At 46.6% G+C, this 24,760-nt stretch overlaps 2 protein-coding genes across 5 annotated transcripts in view; both read right to left on the reverse strand.

Moving 5' to 3' along the window:
- Positions 1-22,214, reverse strand: part of PPP6R2 (protein phosphatase 6 regulatory subunit 2) — a 62,415-nt gene extending 40,201 nt beyond the window's left edge. For 2 of the 4 annotated variants that reach the window (XM_033116950.1, XM_033116947.1), the window contains exons 1-2: positions 21,996-22,214; positions 4,614-4,743 (exon numbers count right to left, since the gene is read on the reverse strand). The gene's annotated coding sequence lies outside the window, so the exon portion shown is untranslated. Of the gene's footprint in view, positions 1-4,613; positions 4,744-16,007; positions 16,164-16,972; positions 17,026-21,995 lie in introns of all 4 variants that reach the window. The other 2 variants (XM_033116949.1, XM_033116948.1) reach the window with 2 other exon arrangements.
- Positions 5,735-6,562, reverse strand: LOC117028419 (nascent polypeptide-associated complex subunit alpha-like). Its single transcript, XM_033116951.1, has one exon. It carries the CDS (start codon positions 6,496-6,498, stop codon positions 5,899-5,901), a length of 600 nt encoding a protein of 199 aa, XP_032972842.1. The 5' UTR covers positions 6,499-6,562; the 3' UTR covers positions 5,735-5,898.
- Positions 22,215-24,760: the final 2,546 nt, after the last annotated feature.

Consider the following 24,760-nt stretch of genomic DNA (forward strand, 5'->3'; position numbering starts at 1 on the left):
CCTCTCCGGGCAGTGAAGACACGGTTCCACAGGCTGCACTTGAGGAATCGGCCATCAGTCTCACCACTGTGCTGGCAGATGACACTAATCCTACTTCTCTGGTTTATTTTCAGATCTACCTTTGCCTTTGGTGCTCCACTGGTTTACTCTCGCCACTGAGCCGTAAATTATCTTTCTGTTTATCCTGCTTATGATTCATTTTTCACTCTGAATCTGTAGACTTTTTTCACCACTTCTAGAAAATCTTTAGCCTTCATCTTTTCAAATAATCTGCCCATCCTCTCTTCTCCTTAGAAAACACCAACTGAACATGCGTTAGACCCTCTCCTTCCGTCTTCCACGCTGCCTAACCTCCACTCTGCACCTTCCACCATCTTCTCTATGCTTCTCCTAGCGTTCTCTCCTGTCCGGCTTTCTGGTTCACTGACTTCCTCTTTACTGTATATGATTCGATATTAAATCCAAATGTTGTATTCTTTTTTTTAATAAATTTTATTGGGAAATATTGGGGGACAGTGTGTTTCTTCCATGACCCATCAGCTCCAAGTCATTGTTGTTCAGTCTAGTTTTGGAGGGCACAGCTCAGCTCCGAGTCCAGTCGCCGTTTTCAATCTTTAGTTGCAGGGGTTGCAGCCCACCATCCCATGCGGGAATTGAACCGGCAACCTTGTTGTTGAGAGCTTGCACTCTAACCGAGCCATCTGGTCACCCCTCCGGAAACTCAGTGACAGCTTGTTGTCTTCAATCTAGTTGTGGAGGGTGCAGCTCACTGGCCCATTTGGGAATTGAGCCAGCAACCCTGTTGTTCAGAGCTTGCACTCTAACCAACTGAGCCATCCAACCATCCCCAAAGGTTGTATTCTTTATTTCTAGACATCCTATTTGGTTCTTTTTCAAATATGATAGATCACCTGTTATGGTTTCCTATAGATATTATCTCTCTACGTATTCATCCAATAAAGAAGAGCATGCCTGTTTTATAGTCTGTTTCTGATAATTCCAAAATCTGAAGTCTTGAAGGCTCTGTTTCTATTGGTTTTCACTCGCGGTGCCTTATTTCCTTCTATGCTTGATCACTTTTGTCTGTGTACTATTCGATATCCTTAAAAGATCTATAAGAGTTTTTTTTGTACCTTAGGATGAAGGTAACTTCCTCCAGAGAGGTTTTGTTTTGGGGATGCCTGAAGGCATTACCAAACCAGAAAACCTTACACTAAATTCATGCTTGACCTCCCTAAACTACCAGTTAGTGTGAACCTGGGCTACTAATCCTCACAAAGGTTAACCCATAGCCACAAGGTTTTCCCCCCTTTTCCTGCTACATTTAGTGAAAGCACAACGAGATGGGGGCAGGGATGGGGGCAGGCATGCTTCTAGCTCACCCATACTGAGGGCGTGGAGAGAGCCATTCCGTGCCCCATTTAGCACAGGGATGGTCTCCTTGAGACCCTCCGCCTTGAGAGGACTGTAGATCTTAACAACCCTCTTACCCACAAGACCTCGGAAATCAAAGTCCCACTTTGTCCAGGTGACTGAGTGCCCTCAGGGCAAAGGCAGGTTCCATCCTATGGTGCTTAAATTACCTTTCTAGGTTCTTATTTTTTGTTATATTTTGGTCTAGAACTTGCTTGCTGTATTGTCAGTTCTTTAATTTTTTTCTTAATCTAAAATTTTAGTTGCTTTCTATGGGTGGGGTGGGGTGGGGAAGGATAGAGGGTGGTCCAAAAAACCTAGCCTGACATTTATCAAAAACATAAGACATTGCTGTTTTTCTTGCAAAATATACCTGACACACAATTCTATACACTGAAATTTATATTCTCTCATCACTTTGAAAAATTTTTCCACTCTCTATGGGCTTCTATTCACGCTAATGAGACAACTGTTGTCAATCTAATAGATGTTCCTTTGTAGGTAATCTATCTTTCACCAATGGCTTAAGATCTTTTTGTCTCTGCTGCTATACAATTTCAGTGTAGGGGTATGTGTTTCTTTTTATTTATACTGGTTGGGACATAGTGTGTTTCTTAAATCTATGGATTTATTATCTTTTATTCATTTCTGAAAAGTGAAAGCTATTAACACTTTGAATAGAGCCCTTCCTCAACTTTCCCTATTTTTCCATTCTGGGATTCCAACTACACATTTTTATTCTATCCTCCATTTTCTCCTAATCTCATCTGCCATCTCTCAGTGTAGCACACTGGGTAAGTTCTTCATATATATATTCCAGTTCACTAATTCTATCTTCAGCCAGGTTTAATCTGTTTAATCAACATAGAGTTTTAATTTCAACATTTTGTTTTTCATTTCTGAAAGTTCTACTTGGATCATTTTGACACTTTGCTTTTCATAATTTTTATTCAGTTTTGTATTTCTTCAAACATTTCACGTTTTATTGTACGTTCTGCATCTGATTATTCAATATCTGCAGGCCTAGGAGCATCTAATTATGCTAACTGATCCTCATGTTTGGTTTGCTTAAATTTAATCTATAGAAATTCCAAGGGCCTAGACTGTGTGTATGCTTTCCTCTGAAGAGGATGTATGTCTGCTTCAGCACAGAGCAAAGGAGTGCTGTTGTCACACAGCTGCCTGCCTGTCTGACCCCTTGTACCTACCCCTAAAAAGAAAGTCTGTGAGACTATTCCTTTCAGGGACATTGCTTCACCTTTATGCCATCTCCTTGTTTGGCCCCAAAGGATGGCTGGCTAGCCGATGACGGGTAAGATTCCTCAAGAAAGGAACAACTTAAGACAGGCACAGTCGCGTGGGGACCACCAGGAGAATTCACGGGGTTGATAGAGGAGGGCATAGACCCTCACCTTCCCCTGTCTAATGAGAGCTTCTGCCTCTGTGGCTGTATTCCTTCCCACAACCTACTTGGGAAGTGGTTCTAGATGTGATAACATCAGTTCTCCATCTCAGTGAGTTTTCAACATAAAGGTTTTGTCCCCTGGGGAGGTACAAACTATAATTATTTATACATCATAGGACTTTCCACAAGCAATGGTGATTGGTTTGAACCAGTTTTCTGGTATGATGTATGAGACTCAGACCATGGAGAAAACAATGCTACTTCCCTGTATGTGCATCAATAAAAGCCACAAGGGGCCCAATTCAGGGCTCTCAGTCCTTTGAGGCTGTGAGACCCTTCGCCCTGGTTTCGAAACTTTGTTGATTTCTGTTTCTTTCTTAACCTTTCCTCGCCCCTTCTCATTCTCTCACTGCCTGTGTTGCGCTGGACGCAACAGAATGCTAGCATCAGGCCCACTGTTCCTTTTTCTTTTTTCTCTTTTGGCTTTAGAGAGTTATCTTACATTTTTTGCACCAAAGTTATCACAAGAAATTTGATTTATTGTAATTTATCCAGTACCTAATCTAATTGGATTGCAATGGGAGAGTTGGTCAGTGTCACAGTAGACAGGAAGAATGGGACCAGGAGGAAGCAGGGAGAAAAGGAAGGAGAAGGCAAGGTCAGCAGGTAAGGAAAAGGCCCACTACAATCCGGCCAGAACTGGATGTCGGTGGCCGAGAGTGGATCCAGGACACCACGTTGCCCTTTATGGTGAACTTTTCGCTGATTATAATAGATCCTAATGCTATCAGCATGGCAGCCAAGAAAATCTCCACCCTGGGTCGCCATGACAGTTCTAAGAGGCAAATAAGGACAAAAACACCCCTTCCCGATGGGAAGGAGTGGTCGGCAACGAGGCGCCTAGGACGCACCCCAAGTCCTGAATACCCACCCTTTCATTTTAAGGGTGTCGACTGGCAAAAATAACTCTCCAGATAAATCCACAAGAAAAAACGGTTTATTCGAGGGGGGAAAAAAGGAAAAAGAAACAAAAACCGCCATCCGCAGTGCGGGAACGCACACCTCCAACCCGGAGCTCCAACAGGCTCCCCCGTGAAGAAGGAAAAATAACGGCCCAGTTCCAAGATGGCCATTCTATTTATTAGCATCCCTCCCCCTGAAGTGACCACAAAGTTCAACAGGGGGCCCAGCTCCCCCCACAGTCCTCCCAGCTCCACGGTTAGGCATCCCAAGATGTCAGTTCACTTTTATCAAGGGTAATACGCCCCAGACCCCACTTCTCTTCCTGGCAGCTGCTCTTCTCCGAGCTGCCCACTTCTCACCATCTTGAGAGTGCCTGTCCTCTAATAAATCCTCTGCTTGCTTGGCTTACGTGGTGTGTCCTTAAATTCTTTCCTGCGACGACACCAAGGACCTGTTTTCCAGAACCATTAGGAGCATCTAATACTTCCAGAAGCACAAATCCTTCCCTCCCTTTTCCAACTTCTACGTGAAGTGTGTATTCTGGATGGCAACCATGACAGTGTAAATGCCCCATCTTGTGTGTACCTCACGACATATGCACGACTGCCCCATTTTATTTGGATTACACTTTGGCTTGGCGAGACCAAGTAACTTCTACAGCACAGAATCTCAAAACCAGACTCAAGAGGATCAAAAACAACCAAAAGACAACAGACTATATGCACCCTTCAAATCTAAACCTTTTCTGTCATCCATCTTTGACCTTCCACTTACACAGTATATTTATATAAATTACACATTAAAGCAGAACCAAAAAGGAAAACTATCTTACCTTCTGTGGAAACGTCTTGTTTAAATTTTGTACTCAGGCAAAACATAAAAACATTTGCAGTGTTTCCTTGGAGTATATGCAACTTTAAGAAAAATGTTTTCATTCAGAAGACGATTTATAATCTCTTCACCTGAAATATAAAAGGGGAAAGATTTATTTTGAGTTCTCCCTTTGTAAAGTTAACTTACTACAATGGTAGGGAAAAGGAAAACAAAAATCACTACCTTAGTATTCAAGTTATCAGAATATTTCACCATTGAAAAGCTAAAAACTCCCTTTTCTTTGCTCATTCTAGAGATTGGTACTGATGATACGCACCCATCCTGTGTCTGGTTAACCAGCTCAGTGGCTGGACGGTCACACTAAAGATTCAGGGACGTGAGAAAGATATCTATGAAGTTGCCAGTTTCATAACTACACACTATCACCTCAGAAGAGACATACCCCGGGTACAAGGTGACTGATAATACATCACAACTTCTAGAAGAAAAGCACCTAAAAGTGCTCCAACTGTGATCTCTAAATACTATTTCCAAATAAAGAGGCCAGTATTCCTTGGTGAAATGACTGACTCCAAGGTCTACGGCAAAACCGTGGACAAGTGGGGCCTAGGACTGGTCACTCTGTGTGTGCATGAAAGTCGCGAGTTTATCTTTTGAAAATTAGATTTAGCAATAGACAGGGGCACTATTAATTATAAATAGACTTGAGACATGTAATCATCCAAAGTGATATTTAGATCCTGTTTGGCTCCAATTAGAACAATCAACTAGAAAAAGATATTTTTGAAGCTATTGGGGAAATCTGAAATATAGACTGGTATTCGATGATATTAAGGAGTTAACCAGGAATTCTTAGTTGTCATACTGATATGGTGGCCATGTTTTTAAAAATAAAAGCTTCCTATTATTACAAAAGTGAAGTATTCACGGTGAAATGACATTATTTCTGGAATAATGTCACCAAAAATTTTTTTTTTGAAATATTCCACCAAAAAACAAGAACCAAACAAATTTTAAAAGTGTAAGAGGGAAAGGGACAGACTAAAAAACAAATTGGCAAAATTTGATCACTGTAGAAGCTGGGTGTCTATTATAATGTTTTCTCTACATTTGTGTATTTTTTTTTTCATCCCACAAGAAGCCATAACTTTATTAATGATAGAAACAGTACAAATTTCAAAGCAAGCTGCAGTTACTCTTTTGAAACACCAAAAAAAGGTCCTTGTATAGATAGTTACATCGTTAATTCCATAATAGCATTTACAATATCATTACTTTGTTCTTTAGGGCTCGGACTGCCTTTGCTCTCGACACATTTGCTTGTGCATGACCAATTCGATGTCCGTAACTTCCACACCTGTTTCCTCAACCTCTTCCTCTTCGCTCTCCTCTTGTACAGTTGGAGTCTGCGTGTTTTCTTGAATATTTGAGACAGCTTCACCTTGAACTCTGAATTTCTCAGCAGCTGCTAGCTGTGCTTGCTGAGATAAATCCTCGATCTTTGCTTCCCCGAAAACTATGTAGGTATCTGAAGCTGGGCTCTTGTAGACATCTGGTTTTGTGATGACAAAGAGGATATTCTTAGATTTCCGGATAGTGACCCTAGTAACCCCTGTAACCTGTCGAAGACCCAGTTTGGACGTAGCCTTCCGTGCCTTCTTTTCACTCCGGCTCTGTTTTGCTTTACTGACGGGTTCTTCATCCATTTCAGCTGCTGCTGCTGCCAACTGGGCTTGTTGTGTGGTAGCTTGTGTGGAATCTTGTTCCTCAAGCTCTGGTACTGATTCATCACTGTCAGATTCTGTTCCAGACCCTGTCTCAGCCTGCAGCTGTGGCAACTCCTGCTCTGTAGCAGGAACGGTTTCCGTGGCTTCACCAGGCATTTTGTGCAGGAAACGCAAAACCAAGATGGCAGCAGAGAGAGAACCAGCGAGAGCGTGACCCACACCTGTTCTACATTTGTATATTTTTAAATTTCATATAAAAAAATGAAACAAAACAAGGCAATCAAAGTTGTGCTGGCAAGCCAGGAATAAATAAGTCAACATTACCATTTTCTAAAATAGGTAAATCTTTTTACATCTAACATTTCATAATTCAAATTATTAAGCTAAATAATTCAAAACTGGCTTTCCAGCACTTTATACAGTTTTCAGAAGAAGGAAGTGTTTCTATAAGGTTGACCTTAGGCATGTTTATCCTAACTTTGAACCAATGCTTTTCTAACATGCATCTTCTTGACAAGTCACACCTGGTGTGAGCTAGAGGCATGGCACCTGTAGCCCAAACAACGGGGACATCAGGAGGGACATGTAGCCAGGGAATGAGTGACACATCCGGAACAGGCACATATCCTGAGTCCCGCCCCCCATTCCCTGGCAACGTCACCCTCTCCCACACCTTTCCACTGTAGGACCCAAGCCTTCTGTCAGCTGTGTCCTGCAGCGCAGACACTGTGGTCACTAACGGCAAGTCTGTCTGCTTCCCATGCTCTCAGGATCTCCTTCTGTGGCCCTGGGTTTTCCTGGGGACCCTTTTCCCAAGCCCCATCCCCACCTCCTTCCCAAAACACATGAAACCCCTTCATGTCCCAGGACACCCAGGAACAGGCCATGCCTGCTCTCCCTCCCAGGCATCCCAGCCAGAAAGGGGGAAGCATTCTCACAGGTCCCAGGGCTGCGTGAGAAGCCAGCCTACACCTTTATTCTAAAACCTCTGTTGTTGATACTTTTGCTCCTGGCCAAGACAAAATAACAGGGAGCAGATTTACCTTCCCACCTGCAACTAAATAAGTGAATAAAAGGAGAAGCTATGTGAAATGGTTTTCAAGACCCTGGGCAATGAAGAACAGTGATCCCTGACAGAAGGAAGACAGGACGGGCCCGTTAACTGCCGAGCTTTCTGCCTAAGAAGATGCTCAGGACCAGAGCAGAGGAGCAGGCAGAGTCCAGCAGCCTCCTGAGCTGAAGAAACAACTGGTGGTGCAGGGGGGCCACGGCACTGGCCACCAGAGCCGAGGGGACACTGGAGGGGACAGCTGCACAGGGGTCTGCAGCCTCAGCGCATGAGTGAGGTAGACATGAAGGGTAAGCGCTACCCAAGGGTAACTGGGCCACCTGGAGGCCACAGGGAGCCGGGGACAGGCACTCCTCCCTCCGCCCCCCGCCTTCCCGCCTGCCCACAGTGGGAAACGCCCTAATTCTTGCCCGGACAAGTACTCAGAAGACTCCTGCCTTGGGTTCGAGGAAAATTAGCCCTAGACTAAGCATAACTCTGGTACCACCTACAAGCTTAAAAGCAAGACCCACCAGAATCAAACTATTTCCAAGTAATTTAGCCACATCCCAAAACAAAGGTCAAGAACGTTTATAGAAAAACAAAATACCCAGCATCCAACAAGATAAATTCACAGTATCTTGGCATCCAATGAGAAGTTACCAGGCATGCAAGGAAGCAGGAAAACACAAACTATAATGAAGAGAAAAATCAATCAAAACCAACCCACAAATGACACAGATGATAGAATTATTAGACAGGGACATTTAAACAGTTGTTATAACCACATTTCATATCTTCCAAAACCTGGAGGAAAGATTAGACATTTTAAATGGAGCCATGAAACATACACAAAGACCCAAATAGAACCATAAAAATACTCTATCCAAAAAAAGGCAGACAAAGAGAAAAAGGGAACAAAGCGCACACTGTCCTTTTCCCGGAAGCCCCCACACCAGGGCACGTTGAGTGGGTTCCGCGTCCTCCCCCGCCCTGCCCCGGCTCTCTCTCCCTCACAGCTGAGCCCCCCACCTGCACTACCCCTGTTCCCACCTTCCCTCTTTGGCAAACTCCTGCCTGCTCTCCGAGCCCCAACTTCAACCACAGCCGCTGTGTCCAGCCTTCCTGAGTCCTTCCTCAGCACTCTCCCACGTCTGGCAACACCTCTTCCAGAGAGTCGCATCATAATGATCTGGTTTCAAGTATTTTTATTTATTTTAAATTATGAAAATCTTTAAAAACTATAAAGAGGTCCAGAGAAGAGTGTAACAAATATCCATGTATTGAGATTTAATAAATGTTAACATTTGTTCGCATGTGTCCTTCTTTTAAAAGAAGAAACCAGGAGGGCCCGGTGGCTCAGGCGGTTGGAGCTCCGTGCTCCCAACGCCGAAGGCTCCTAATGCCGAGGGCTGCCGGTTCCACTCCCACATGGGCCAGCGCCAGATGGCTCAGTTGGTTGGAGCGCGGGCTCTCAACCACAGGGTTGCCAGCTTGACTCCTGTGTGGTGGGCTGCGCCCCCTGCAACTAACAGCGGCAACTGGACCTGGAGCTGAGCTGCGTCCGCCACAACTAAGATCAAAAGGACAACAACTTGACTTGGAAAAAGTCCTGGAAGTACACACTGTTCCCCAATAAAGTCCTGTTCCCTTTCCCTAAATAAAACCTTTAAAAACAAAAAAGAAGAAACCATTTCTAATACTACATTGAGGACCCCACAAATCCATTCGACTCCCTTCTTCCTCAAAAATAATCATTACCTTGCAATCAGTATCCACAATGTCATTCTTTTACTACTCACGTATCTGTAAGTAATGCACTGTTTTAAGAATATAGTTAAATACCTATTACAACAGACATGCGCTCTCCAGTTGTTTTAAGTTCAACTTGGTAGTTTAGAAAATGATCTACACTGACACAGGTACTTTTCATTCCTTTATTTTAAATATGGTCGACATTAGCCCTCTGTATTAAATGGTCCTTTTTGCCCACTTCCCCACTGAGGTCCTTTCAGGTCGTCTCTGATCTGTCACTGTCACGAACAAGGTGGCCTGGACGCTCTGGGCGTTCCTCCTATTGCACAGTGAGTGCTTCCCAGCTCTTAGTCGCCTGCATGGGGAGCACGCTGCCGTGGGAGGCTGTGCACGGGCCCAGTGCAGCTCGGGGCGGCAATTCGTTCACAGGCGAGCAGCACAGGACTAGCCCAAGGCCACACGGTTGTCAATGTCACTTCTAAACATTAAACCCAGGCTGCTGACAACAAAGTCACTGTTCTCAGTCTCCATGTGACACCAGATTCTGGCCCACTCAATAAAGGAAAAAAGATGTCAAAGGAGATGCAGCGGGAATGACAACGATGGAAGACGATGACATGAAGGCACTACCAGGGCTGCAGCATCCAGGAAGGGCCACCCGACATAGCCAAGAAGAGACAGAGCAGGTCCTGCAGTCTTGAGGAGAATGAGGTCCTGAGGCAGAGCTGCCAGTCTTCAAAAAGGGGCAGTGGCTTCTTTGTGGGGTGTCAAGTGTTCTAGAGTTAAAGGTGATGGGTGTACAAACCGGTGAATATACTAAAGGCCACTGAATCGTACACTTTAAAACGGTGGATTTTATGGTATGTGAATTACATTTTAATGAGAAAAAAATGGAGCAATCAGTGGGCTGAGGGGGAGTCAAATTCTTGAAGAGGAGCTCCACAAGCTTTCGGTGTCGACAGCAGCCCAAATAGAGGTCGCCAGGAATCGTCTATTCAGCAACAAATGAAAAAAGGAGACAGCCCCAGCCCAAGGAGCATGACGTCCAGCAGAGAAGGCAGAGCCCGAAGGACTGCCCAGTGCCCACGGTGAGGGACGTGGCCGCGCAGGCGCCCAGGCCCAGGGCGTCCTTCCTTGGAGCCCTGAGGCCGGAGCCACTCAGTCCACTGTGCCCTGGGGAGTCCCTGGAGACAGGGATGGAAGGACTGAGCTCGCAGGGCAGGTGGAAGGGCTGACGGGCGCAGCTCAGTGCTTGGAGCCAGCCTGCCCCCAAGTGAGAGCCTGGGGGAAGGCAGCTGTCACAATGGGCACGCAGGGGAAGACGTCACTTCCACAAGGGTGGTGTGGCCGGTGGCTGAGGCCTCCACTGCAGACGCAGCGGCAGGGCCCAAAGCTCAGCCCCACCACCTGCTGACCGAGGTGCCGCAAACTCTGTGCCTCAGTCTCCCCAGCCGGAAGGCGCACCTGATGACACAGTCTACATCTCAAAGCACTGTGACCTCAAAACAAGGTGACCTGTAGGAGGTGCTGGACACAAGCCTGGCAAACAGCAGGTGCCCAGTAATGGTTGGCGAGCACAGTCGTTAGGGAGCAGGGGCTGAGGGCCGAGGAGGCTTCCACGAGGACACGTGGCTTCCGTTTCACTCGTTGTAAAGAACTGACCACAAACCTCAAGTGCACATTACACAGAACCTAGTGAGCCTACACTCTCTAGGAAGCCAGTTTCCCTCTCTGAAGACAACTTGACAAATTTTAGATGAGCACAGGTTCCGTGCAGCTCCTACACCAAGAAATGAGGTGTATTTGCCCATCCACGACTCACTCCTGGGACCTGCTGTCACCGCCAGAAGGTGGCAGAGCGACAGGTGCAGTTCTGAGCCTCAGCTCCAGGACACTCCACGGTGCCCACTCGAGCCCTCCTGGAATCCTGTGAGCAGCATGTGAAGCCCTATCCAGCCTCGAGGATGACCGAACCCTGGAGAGAGGCCTAAACGTCCAGCCAAGACCCCAGCCATCTGAGGAAGCCAGGCTGACGACCTGAGGGACAGAGAGGCATCATCCCAGCTGAGCCCAACTCAGACTCATGGCCAAAACCCAAGACTGTTGTTTCAAGTCACTAACCACTGAGTGGTTTGTTACAAAGGAACAGATCACTAATATAACAACCATTTTATCCCTTCTACTCTTTCCTCAACCCTCAACCCCAACCTTATGCCCTGAATTCACAGAAAAAGCAAAAGGTCTCAAGTGGTACCTTCCGTCTTCCCTCCATTAAATGTGCCACAGTCCGCCAGCCCTACAGCTACTCCTTGTCAGTTGCTATTAGGTTGGTGCAAAAGTCACTGCGGTTTAAAAGGTTAAAAATAATTGCAAAAACCACAATTACTTTTGCACCAACCTAATACTTCCTCTGCTAGAAGCTACATGCGGGCTTCCCCGCATTCGGTCCCAATCTCTCCTCTGTCCCTCTGTCAGGCACATATAACACAGTTCAGAGAGTCCTGCTTCCAGACATGGAAGAGCAGCTCGTGTCAAACTAATCCTCCTGCTGATAATAATTATAAACTCTGGACAAAGTACAAAAAAACGGCTATCTGAAGGTATTGGAGACCAACTGAAAACATGCAGAAACCGGAGGGGACACAATCCCTGGCGGGAGGAGAGCTAAGTGTATGAGCGCTACACTGAAATGGTTTCTGATCTGAGGGCACTTCCTGGTTGTCACAGAGAGTGGGGTGACAGTGCTGAAGGGGAAACAGTGCTGTGCTGTCTCATGACAGGAGGAACAGAGGGTCAGAGTTCAGGGCGACACAATGGCTGAAAACTGAAGGGGAAAAATCCAACAAAGAAGAGAAAATCCCCCAAATCTGCAACAATTCCTCCCAAATCCTTGGAGACTTCTAAACTGTACATGGTGGGATGAGATGCCAAGAAACCAACAGGAAAAACAAAAGTCAAACTCATAAAGAAAGTAGGAAAGTGGCTGCCTGGGGCTGGGAGCTGGGGGAAAATAGAAAGAGGTTGGTAAAGGTGCAAATACTCAGCCACCAGATGAACAAGCTCTAAGGATCGAACGCAAAACAAGGGGACTGGGGCTGATGACGCTACTACAGAGCAACTGAAACGTGCTGAGTGTGAGTTAAACGATCTCACAAACACACGGAAAGAACGGCCTGAGGTGACGGGCGTAAGAATTAACTAGATGGGGAGAACCCTTTCACAATGCATACAGCAGTACAGTTATGATGCACGTTAAATACCTTACAATTTCATTGCTCAATTATACCTCAATGAGGCTGCGAGAGAGAGAGAGAGAGAGAGAGAGAGAGAGAGAGAGAGAGAGAGAGAGAGAGAGAGAGAGAAAGGAACCAAGCATAAAGCAGCTGCTGTGGAGTGAAAGAACTAAGCAAAGATTTCGCAGTTGTTCAGCACTGGGGAGACAGAATTTGGAGTTTGAATTCTGCCAAATCAGAAGGGTTTTTTTATTAAAACTGCAGAAGGGCCATACTTGAAGAGTAAAAACCATGTTCTAGAACTAAGGGCTAGACCCTAAAATTTAGGGCAAAACCAAAACAGATCCACACTAGAAAAGCTTCCACAAGATTGAGACACTTTGACAGACTGCTCTAACAAAACTTAACACCTTTTTAAAAAAAGACAACCTAAAACAGAATCTCTAGAATGTACCATCCATAATGTCCATTATACAATAAAAAGTTATTGGACATGCAAAGCACAAAAATGTGACCCATGATCAAGAGAAAAAACAACTGGCAGATGAGAACTTCAAAACAACAAGTATAAATATGTTAAAGGATTCTGGGACAAGAGAACAGAAGGAATGAACAGGAGAAAAATTGGCAGAGACATGCTAGAACTTTTTTTTAAAAAACACAGTATCTGAAATTAAAATGTCACTGGATGAAAATAATAACAGAATAAACTCAAAGAAGAAAGGCAATGAATTTAGAAAATATACACATGGAAACAGAAAGAAAAATAGTTTTTAAAATACCACCCTGTTCAGAATGTGGGACAACAGCAAACAATCTAAACAGATGTCACTGCAGTGCCAAAAGGAAAGTAGAAAGAACATGAGGCAGAGGAAATATTTAAGAGGCAGCAGCCAAAAAGTTTCCAAAGTTGATTAAATACATCAACCCAAAGAGCCAAGGAACTAAACAAATCCCAAAAAGAATACAAAAACACCAACTTAGAAAATTACCCTCACACCAAAAAAGAGAAAAGTTTAATAGAAATAGTTTATTTATTTAGCAAAAATAAATAAATATCTTAAACACGGCAGGAAAAAAGATATCAGGTGAACAACAAGAATGATAGCTGACTTCTCATCAGAAACAACAGAAGCTAAAAGGCAATGGAGTAACTTATTTAAAGTGCCAAAAGAAAAAGTTATCAACCTAGAATTCTATATTCAACAAAAATATCTTTCAGCACTGAAGAGGATATAAAGAACTTTTCAGACAAACAAACGCTGAAGAAACCCCAGGACACCCACAATGTACAGAGGTCTGACAATGAAGTTCACAAACTTGTTCCAACGATGTTACTAACCCGTTTTGATAGCAGAGGGATTATTCATTACGAATTTGTACCAACTGGATAAAGTTAACCAAGTTTACTATTTGGAAGTGTTGAAAAGGCTGTGTGAAAAAGTTAGACAACCAACAATTCATGGCTCTTGCATCACGACAATGCACCAGCTCACACAGCACTGTCTGTGAGGGAGTTTTTAGCCAGTAAACAAATAACTATATTGGAACACCCTCCCTACTCACCTGATCTGGCCCCCAATGACTTCTTTCTTTACCTGAAGAGAAAGGAAATATTGAAAGGAAGACATCTGGATGACATTCAGGACACCAAGGGTAATACAACAAGAGCTCTCATGGCCATTCCAGAAAAAGAGTTCCAAAACTGCTTCAAAGGGTGGACTAGGCGCTGGCATCGGTGCATAGCTTCCCAAGGGGAATACTTACAAAGTGATGTACTGATACTCAGCGATGAGGTATGTAGCACTTTTTCTAGGATGAGTTCATGAACTTAATTGTCAGACCTTCATACCATGAGCATAGATCAGAAGACTTAATGTTAATTCAATTCTAAAACTGATCTATAGATTCAATGTAATCCCAACCAAATTGCCAGCAAAAATTTCTGTACAAATTGAAGAGCTTATTCTAAAACTGGCAGGAAATTTTGTAGAGGAGTAAAGGTGAAAGTCTTACACTACCTGATTTCAAGACTTAGCATTAAGTTATTACAGGACTTAAGATAGTGTGGTGTTGACACAGAATAGAAAAATAGAACAATGGAATGTAACAGAAAGTCCAGAAAGAAGCCTGCACACACATCTTCAATTAATGTATAACAAAGGCTCCAATGCAATTTAATGGAGAAAAGAGAGTCTTTGCAACCAATGATACTACAATGATTACATAACCAATATGGAGAGAAAAAGTACCCTGATTCTACCCCACCCAAAAAAATAATGCAAGATGGATCATTCAGAAAGGAGATCAGTATTTGCTTGGAGATGGAGGGGTAGGAAAGAGTGGGAGAGAGGGATTACAAAGGGGCATGAGGAAATTTGGGGGGTGATGGGCATGTACACTATCTGTGGATGATTTCATATGCGTATACATATATCAAAACTTATTAAATTTTACACTTTAAACGTGCAGTTTATTGTACATTAATTCTATCTCAACAAAGCTGTTAAAAAGAAAAACACAAAACATAAACCTAAATACAAACACTACCACAATAAAGCGTCTACAAAAAAAAGAAAAATATTGAGAAATTTTTACTGCATCCAAATTAAAATTTTCTGTTCATCAAAAGATACCATTAAGGGCTGGCCTGGTGGCTCAGGCGGTTGGAGCTCTGTGCTCCTAACTCCGAAGGCTGCCGGTTCGATTCCCACATGGGCCAGTGGGCTCTTAACCACAAGGTTGCCGGTTCAATTCCTCAAGTCCCGCAAGGAATGGTGGGCTCCTCCCCCTGCAACTAAGATTGAACACAGCACCTAGAGCTGAGCTGCCGCTGAGCTCCCGGATGGCTCAGTTGGTTGGAGCATGGGCTCTCAACCACAAGGTTGCCAGTTTTGATTCCTCGACTCCCGCAAGGGATGGTGGGCTGCGCCCCTTGAAACTAGCAATGGCAACTGGACCTGGAGCTGAGCTGCGCCCTCCACAACTAAGATTGAAAGGACAACAACTTGACTTGGAAAAAAGTCCTGGAGGTACACACTGTTCCCCAATAAAATCCTGTTCCCCTTCCCCAATAAAATCTTTAAAAAAATAAAATAAAATAAAAAGACACCATTAAGAAACAAATAGGCACTTAAAAAAAAAAAAAAAGTCCTGGAAATACACATTGTTCCCCAATAAAGTCCTGTTCCCCTTCCCCAATTAAAAAAAAAAAAAATCTTTAAAGAAAAAAAGAAATAAATAGGCGGGGCGGCCGGGTGGCTCAGTTGGTTAGAGCACGAGTTCTGAACAACAGGATTGCTGGTTCGATTCCCACGTGGGCCAGTGAGCTGCGCCCTCCATAACTAGATTGAAGATGAGCTGCTGCTGAGCCTCTGGAGGGGCAGCCAGATGGTTCAGTTGGTTAGAGCGTGAGCTCTCAACAACAAGGTTGCTAGTTCAATTCCCACATGGGATGGTGGGCTGCACCCCCTGCACCTAAGATTGAAAACGGGGACTGGACTTGGAGCTGAGCTCAGCCCTCCACAACTAGATTGAAGGACAATGACTTGGAGCTGATGGGCCCTGGAGAAACACACTGTTCCCCAATATTCCCCGATAAAAAATTTAAAAAAATAAATAAAACTTACCATTAAAAAAAAAACAGGCAGCACATTCTACACATGGGGAAACTGACGTTCCAGGAAGGGAAGCCTTGTCAAGCCCAATAATGGAAACCACCACCAGGCTTAGCTTTTCCTCAGGCTCTGGGTCAAATGCTTTGTGGTTAAATATAATAAAAATATCTAATAGGAAAGAAAGAAAGAAAGGAAGGAAGGAAAGAAAGAAGGAAGAAGGAAAGAAAGAGGCAAACTATAAATAGGAAAAAATATTCACCCCTCACTTCCTCTTCTCCCACTCCCTCTCTATATATGTATGTGTACACGTACACACACACACACACACCACAAAGGACTCTATAACCAGAATATATTTTTAAAACTCCTAAAAATGAATAAACAGACAATCCAATAAAAAGTGGGCAAAAGCCCTGATACTTCACAAGAGATGTCCAAGTGGCCAATAAGCATATGAAAAGCTGCTCACCATCGTTATTCATCAAATAAATGCAAATTAAAACCACAGTAAGATACCAGTACCAGCTGAATGGCTAAAATTAAACAATATCAAGTGCTATCATGGGTGTGAAGAAACTGGAACTCTCATACATTACTGGTGGGAGTGCAAAATGGTACCAGTTTGGTAAACAGACAGCTTCTAAAAAAGTTAAACATACATCCATACTATGACCCAGCAATCCCACTCCTAGATATTCACCCAAAAGAAATAACATATGTCCACAAAAGACGAATATAAGAATCTTCAGTGACTTCAGTCATAATAACCAAAAAGTAAAAGCAACCCAAATGTCCATCAATAGGAAAAGAGATAAATTATATTTTCATACAAAGGAATAGTACTCAAATGAACAGCAGGAACTACAGATATAGGCATCAAAATCATTACACTGAGCAAAAGACAACAGACACAAAAGAGGATATATACTAGGATTCCATTTATATGAAGTTCAAGAACCTGAAAAATTAATCTATACCTGTAGACATCAGGACAATGGTTGTCTTGGGATTTTGGGGGGTGGTGTAATACCTGAAAAGGGACACAAGGAAACTTTCAGAGGGCGAAAGAAATATTCTGTACCTGGACAGAGTGATGGACACAAAGGTGCATACATTTGTTAAAATTTATCAAACTTAATTAAATACTTAAGATCTGTACATTACATTGGGTGCAAAATATTTAGTAATTTGTAAATGGTGGAATATTTTTAAAGTAATAAAAGATTGTGCAATTGTACATTCTGTGTTAAAAAAAAAAGAGGGCTGCTTGCTACATATGGATGTGACGTGATTTCCAAGAGGAAGAGGATGGATGAGGGACGGGATGAGAATGAAAACTGACTTTACGATATAAGCTTTGGTATCTTTTGAATTCTGAGTTCAGACTGCTATGTGCATGAACCGCCCAGCAGAGGCCACAGTGAAAAGCACAGGCTCTAGAGTCTGTCTACCTGAGTTGAGTCCTGGCTGTCCCTTTTATTTACTGTGACCTTGGGTACATTACTTAATTTGTGTCTCAGTGTTCTCATATAAATATTAACAGAACTATTAAGAGTAACTATATCATTAAGTTGTTTTAAAAATTAATGATTACTGGGTTAGATGTCAAAATGTAAACTTTAGCACTGGTTTTCACTCTCTGGTTTATAGTAAATTCTGCACAAGTCACATACCCGTTTTATGTCAAAATGCTGTATCTCACAAGAAGACAAGGATAATAAAAGGTAACGCACTTTTTAAAAGAACAATTAAGTGAGATGGTATAGGTACTATCTTTAAAAAGTGCCTGGGCTTGCTTTTCTAAATAAATCTTTATTGGGACAGATGTGCACACAAAGTGCCTGGTACATAATAAACTATCATTATAAAATTTTAAAACAGTATTGTAAAAGTTAGCCTTTTCCTTAACCGAAAAAAGGGTGGGGAGGGAAGGCTTTAGTCAATCTGCCTAGGTTACAAATCCTGGCTATTTGCTGTATCGTTCATTTCTTCACCTGTTAAACAGGGAACTAACAGTCCCTATACCTAGGGTCTTGTGAGGATTAAGTGAAACAATTCACAGAGCATGTAATACAGTAGCACACAATGGTCAGTATGTTGGTGGTGTGTGTGTGTGTGTGAATAAACACCCAATCCCAAGACTTGGAACAGCGTCCCTGTGCCGAAGTTATGCCTGCAGTTGACCCCTCCTCTGGGCTCCGGATTCTTCTGCGAGACACCTTCTCGCTAACGGTCCTTGGGCTTGTCAGACTTCGCCACTACTTTCAGCCAAGAGAAAGTCTTACTTTCCACCTACAACCTCTGACTTCCCCACACCTGCCACCCCCCACCTAGCTTCCCCATTTCAGTAAACAGTGCCTTGGTCCACCTAACTGTTCCATTGAGCCTAGAAAATCACCGAGTCCTCTCTCTTTCCCTCATACCCCTCTTCTAATCTATCAGCTAGTCCCAACAGCTCTGCCTCCAAAGTCTCCCCAGGTCGACCACCAAGGTCTAAACCACAACAACTACACCCACTGCCAACACCTCACCTGCCCCATGTCATGACGATGGCACTCAGGGCCTGCAAGGAACAGCGTGGTTAGAAGGCCAGCGCTCTAACCCAGACTCCCCTTCCCTGGCCATACATCAGTCTTATCTAGGTTCCTGCAGGAGGTTCACCTCTGGGCCTTTGCATGTGCTATGCCTCAGCCTGGAAGGCTCTGTCCCCCACACTTCTCACAGCTGGCTGCTTCTCACCTTCCAGAGCATAGCTGGTATGAGAGTTAAGAGATGCCAAAAGGGAAGAGAAACCAAAAAGGAAGGGACATGGAGAAGAGGTGAACAGCTAACAGCGAAGGCCCAGGAACTGAGGCCAAAGGGCACAGCAGCAAAAGGCCATGGAGGAAGGTGATAGGAGGGGTGAAAGAGTAACAGGCTGGAGAAGGCCATAGGGACAAGACAGGTGGGTACAGTGACAGGCAGACAGTGACAAGCTGGGTGAGCTGGCAGTGACAGGGCAGAGGCTGAGGAGAAAACTGGGAGTGGTCAGAAACAAGTGGGTGAACAATGCAGGTAGTTAGGCTCTAGGACACAAAGTGGCAGGTGGGGTGTGTGGAAAACGGTACACTGATAGGTGGGGAGGACATTCAAGGGGGCCAGTAAGGTGCATGAGTGAAGGCGACAGATGTGAAGGATGAGATGATGAGGATGGAAGAAGAAATGGGGCAGGGAGGGGTAAAGGGGTCGGAAAGTGACAGGATGGGGGGAGGTGAGACACTTGGAGCCGTAATGGTGATGGAAAGAGGGGTCACTGAGTGGGTACGGTGAGTGATGGCAGTGGGCACTGGGGAGGGGAGTGTCCTACACAGACAGGCAGGAGATGGGCAGTGGGGGCACTGACGAGTGGGTCAGGGCACTGATAAGAAGGGTCCCTAAGAAGAGGGTGGGGGGAGCAGTGAGAACAAGGATGTGAACAGCGACAGGCTGAGGAGGACGGACAGGGGCACTTGATGGTAAGGGGAGTCCTGACCGGGGGACACTGACATGTGGACACTGCCTTGAGGGGCACAGACATGGGCACACTGGCAGCATGCGGGAGGGGCAACATAACCATAAGGGCACTGAGGGAGCTGGGGCACTGACACGTGACACTGAGCGGCTAGGAGGGCACTTGGAGGGCTGGTAACATGGGGGACACTGACTGGGAGGGCACCAAGGGGAGGGTAGACACTGCCTTGGGAGAAACTGAGGGGGGACAGAGAGAGAGTGGGGCAGACACTGATGAGAGTGGATACTATGCAGTGGACACTGACAAGGTGGACATAATGGGGTGAACACATGGGATATCACTGACAGACGGTCACTGACAGAGGAGGTGGTCACTGAGGGGTGGTCACTGACTGGGGTGGTCACTGACGGGTGGTCACTGACTGGGGTGGTCACTGAGGGGTGGTCACTGACTGGGGTGGTCACTGACGGGTAGTCACTGACTGGGGTGGTCACTGACGGGAGGTCACTGACGGGTGGTCACTGACTGGGGTGGTCACTGACTGGGGTGGTCACTGACGAGTGGTCACTGACTGGGGTGGTCACTGACGAGTGGTCACTGACTGGGGTGGTCACTGAAGGGAGGTCACTGACTGGGGTGGTCACTGACTGGGGTGGTCACTGACGGGAGGTGGTCACTGACTGGGGTGGTCACTGACTGGGGTGGTCACTGAAGGGTGGTCACTGACTGGGGAGGTCACTGACTGGGGTGGTCACTGACTGGGGTGGTCACTGACGAGTGGTCACTGACGAGTGGTCACTGACTGGGGTGGTCACTGACGAGTGGTCACTGACTGGGGTGGTCACTGACTGGGGTGGTCACTGACTGGGGTGGTCACTGACGAGTGGTCACTGACGAGTGGTCACTGACTGGGGTGGTCACTGAAGGGAGGTCACTGACTGGGGTGGTCACTGACTGGGGTGGTCACTGAAGGGAGGTCACTGACTGGGGTGGTCACTGACTGGGATGGTCACTGACTGGGGTGGTCACTGACTGGGGTGGTCACTGACTGGGGTGGTCACTGATGAGTGGTCACTGACGGGTGGTCACTGACTGGGGTGGTCACTGACGAGTGGTCACTGACGGGAAGTCACTGACTGGGGTGGTCACTGACTGGGGTGGTCACTGACTGGGGTGGTCACTGACTGGGGTGGTCACTGACTGGGGTGGTCACTGACTGGGGTGGTCACTGACTGGGATGGTCACTGACTGGGGTGGTCACTGACGAGTGGTCACTGACGGGTGGTCACTGACTGGGGTGGTCACTGACGAGTGGTCACTGACGGGAGGTCACTGACTGGGGTGGTCACTGACTGGGGTGGTCACTGACGGGAGGTGGTCACTGACGGGAGGTCACTGACGAGAGGTCACTGACTGGGGTGGTCACTGACGAGTGGTCACTGACTGGGGTGGTCACTGACGAGTGGTCACTGACGGGAGGTCACTGACTGGGGTGGTCACTGACTGGGGTGGTCACTGACGGGAGGTGGTCACTGACGGGAGGTCACTGACGAGAGGTCACTGACTGGGGTGGTCACTGACGAGTGGTCACTGACTGGGGTGGTCACTGACGAGTGGTCACTGACGGGAGGTCACTGACTGGGGTGGTCACTGACTGGGGTGGTCACTGACTGGGGTGGTCACTGACTGGGGTGGTCACTGACGGGAGGTCACTGACGGGTGGTCACTGACTGGGGTGGTCACTGACGGGAGGTGGTCACTGACGGGAGGTGGTCACTGACGGGTGGTCACTAACAGGCAGTCACTGACAGGAGGTCACTAATGGGTAGTCACTGATGAGGGCGGATACTGACGGGAGGTCACTGACAGGTGGTCACTGATGGCGGTTGGGGTGGGGGTGGTGGAGGGGGTCACTGATGGGGGTTGGGGGGCCGTGGGGGGGGTCACTGACTGGGGTGGTCACTGACGGGGGTGGGGGTGGGGGGTCACTGACGGGAGGTCACTGACCGAAGGTGGTCAGTGACTGGAGAGATCACTGACTGGGGTGGTCACTGACGGGAGGTCACTGACGGGAGGTGGTCACTGACGGGAGGTGGTCACTGACGGGAGGTCACTAACAGATGGTCACTGACAGGAGGTCACTAATGGGTAGTCACTGACAGGTGGTCACTGACGAAGGTTGGGGTGGGGGAGGTGGGGGGGTCACTGACTGGGGCGGTCACTAACGGGTGGTCACTGTCGGGGGTGGGGGTGGGGGGTCCACTGACGGGAGGTCACTGACCGGAGGTAGTCAGTGACTGGAGAGGTCACTGACGGGAGGTCACTGACCGGAGGTGGTCAGTAACTGGGTGGTCACTGTCAAGAGGTGGTCACTGACGGGTGGACACTACGGGCTGGTCACCGGCGGGGGCTGGTCACTGACGAGGGTGGCCACTGACGGGTAGACACTACCGACAGGAGGGGCACCGAAAGGAGCGGGCTCTGAGGAGTCTGAGGGCGGCCGCACTCACCTGCCCGGCGGGCCGGGCGTCGCGGCGGCTCCTCGGAGGCCTGGGTGGAGGCCACGGCGCTGGCGGAGGCAAAGCCCGAGCGGCCTGGTGCGGACCGCACGCACATGGGCCCGGCCAGGCGCGGCGCCTACGGACACGGCGCCCACCGACACGGCGCGGGCCCGCCGGCGGCTCGGAACCGGCTCGGGGCGCTAGCGGCGCTCAGGTCGCTCCAAAATGGCGGCTGCGGCGGGGGGCGGGGCGCGCACGCTGGGGGCGGGGCCTTTGCGCTGAGCGCGAGCTCGCGTGGGGGCGGAGCTGAGCGTGGGGGCGGGGCTCTTATGGTCACCTGGACGCGCTGGGATGCCGGGCCGCGATCGGTTGCAATGCGAAGGTGCAGGCTGCTTGAGAGCCGGGTGGGTGGGCGGCGGTTTCTCCTTTTCCTTTTCCCTCTAAGGTATTCCTAAATTTCTGTACAAGCATAATTAACTTATTATGGGATAATGCATTTACGGTAATAAGTTTTCCAATGCAACGTCAGCAACAGAGCAACCCCTCCAGAGGCCTGAAAGCATTGGAGGATCACATACCTGGGGCAGGGGTCATCTGCTCTCTGGGGGGTCTTCCGCCCAGGCTTTAGGCCTCTCCCACTGGGGCAGCTGGGTGTCCTCTCGGGCAGCTGGGTGTCCTTGGGCACGTGGCGTGGACACGGCCAGAGCAAGAGTGAACCGTGGTCAGCCCCCCATGTGTCATGCAGAGATTCCCTCTAGGACTTGTTTCCTAGTAACTGGACTGGGAACGCCTGAGCAGAAGCCACCACATGTAGTGTTTTTTCAGGGTGCCCCACAGGTGTACTGTGTTTTGCACATTAAAACATGTACCCGTTTAACATTTGTTGAAATCGTATAATTCAATTAAACCAACTAATCTCTAAAATAAGAGTTATAATTTTAGGTGTCAGCGTGAAACGTGGGAAAATGTTGGAAAATGAAATTGGACACTTAAGGAATGTCTACAACCTGCGCCAGTTACCAACTTCCTTCTTCAGCTGCAAAAGCATCGTCTGGTCGTCCTCTCTGCGAATGCGTACCTGGGCTTGCAGATGCTGAGCTCCGACACGAGAGGGCGCGCGAGGGTTTGTTCTGGGGCTCGCTCTGCCGGCTGGAGCTACCGCCTTCCAGTTACCTGATTTCCCTGCGTCCAGCTCCTGTGGCCTGCAGCTTCCCCAGCATCCCCTCCGGCGGCTTGATAGCAGAATGTCTTCCCCTGAACACCTTTCCCCAGCATCCTGCACGGCAGATCTCTGGCAGGTTCTGTAAGGAATCGGGAGTAAAAAAGCATCAGATTTGCAACCGAGAGGAGAAACGCTAGCAGAGGTCCCTCCCTGCAGAGACAGGGGCGCTGTGGGCTGAGCTGCAAAATGGGGCCTCAGACCAGGAGGTCTCTTCCTCTGGCAGTGACCCTCCAGCACTCTACTGACAAAGCTAAACATCGTGCCAACTGCAAAAGAAACGCTTGGGGGTTTCCATGATCACCGAACAGGCAATGAGAAGTGGATTCAGAGAGGAGTCAGTAAGTGGAAAATGGTCAGAGTCCAACCCTCTGGATAGTCAGCATCTGTATGCATCCTTTCAAACATATTTGAACTTCCATACAACAACAAAACAACTCATATTTTCACCTAACACAAGATATGTCTGTCCATCCTTACTGCAAGTGAAAAAATTCTCACTGTTTCAAAATGAGCATATGCACTCCCAACAGCCATTGTATCTTTCATTGGCTACATTACTTACTCCTCAAATTCTGTCACTGTCCCACTGAATAGTCTCTTATGTTCTTCTCTTTAAACTAACTAGTAAAGTTAACCTGTGACAGCTTACATATTTAAAAAAATGGAAAGGAGAGAGAAGAAAATGGTGTATATATATGTGTGTGTATATATATATATATGTACATATATATGTGTATATATATGTATACACAAATAAACACATTGTAACATGCAACGCTACTACAACCCTTGTTCCTGTAGCTGGTCATAAGATGTGGGCTCTTTAACAGATTTCCTTTCTAAAGTGACTTGTAGTGGACATAAAACAGCTAAAATCAAGCCAAGCTGACACAGAAGGACCAAATAAAATTAATTCTATTACTAGGAACATCAAGTGCAAATTTATTCATCAATAACTGTAAGACATGTGCTGCCTCTGGAGTTCCATCAGAGCAGAAGGAACTGTCCTGTTCTTCCCTTCAAAAGCCCCCACAGGGGCGGCCGGATAGCTCAGTTGGTTAGAGCGTGAGCTCTCAACAACAAGGTTGCCGGTTCAATTGCCGAATGGGATGGTGAGCTGCACCCCCTGCAACTAAGATTGAAAACGGCAACTGGACTTTGAGCTGAGCTATTCCCTCCACAACAACGTAGGTTGAAAGAACAACGACTTGGAGCTAATGGGCCCTGGAAAAATACACTGTTCCCCAATAAAAAATATTTTTAAATATTAAAAAAAAAGCCCCCACAGTGCCAAGGACACACACACACCAGGGCATCAGAAGACCACTGCTCTGTAAACCCAAGTAGGACATACACACGGAGAGCCATACCTATACTATGTACACCATAACCAAATTCCTGTGTGTCAGAGGCAGAAAGAAAACCCTGAAAGCAGCAACAGAAAAAATGACCCATCACATAAAGGGGAAAAATGATACAATTAATTCTTGTCATGGGTAATAGAAGCCATAAGACAATAAAATGGCATAAAGTGCTGAAGAAAAAAATAAAA

The sequence above is a fragment of the Rhinolophus ferrumequinum genome, chromosome 10, assembly GCF_004115265.2.
Source record: "Rhinolophus ferrumequinum isolate MPI-CBG mRhiFer1 chromosome 10, mRhiFer1_v1.p, whole genome shotgun sequence".
Taxonomy (NCBI): domain Eukaryota; kingdom Metazoa; phylum Chordata; class Mammalia; order Chiroptera; family Rhinolophidae; genus Rhinolophus; species Rhinolophus ferrumequinum.

What these genes read in the sequence shown, in the direction of transcription:
- LOC117028419 (XM_033116951.1), bottom strand. Translation starts at nt 6,498, where the DNA reads ATGCCTGGTGAAGCCACGGAAACCGTTCCTGCTACAGAGCAGGAGTTG.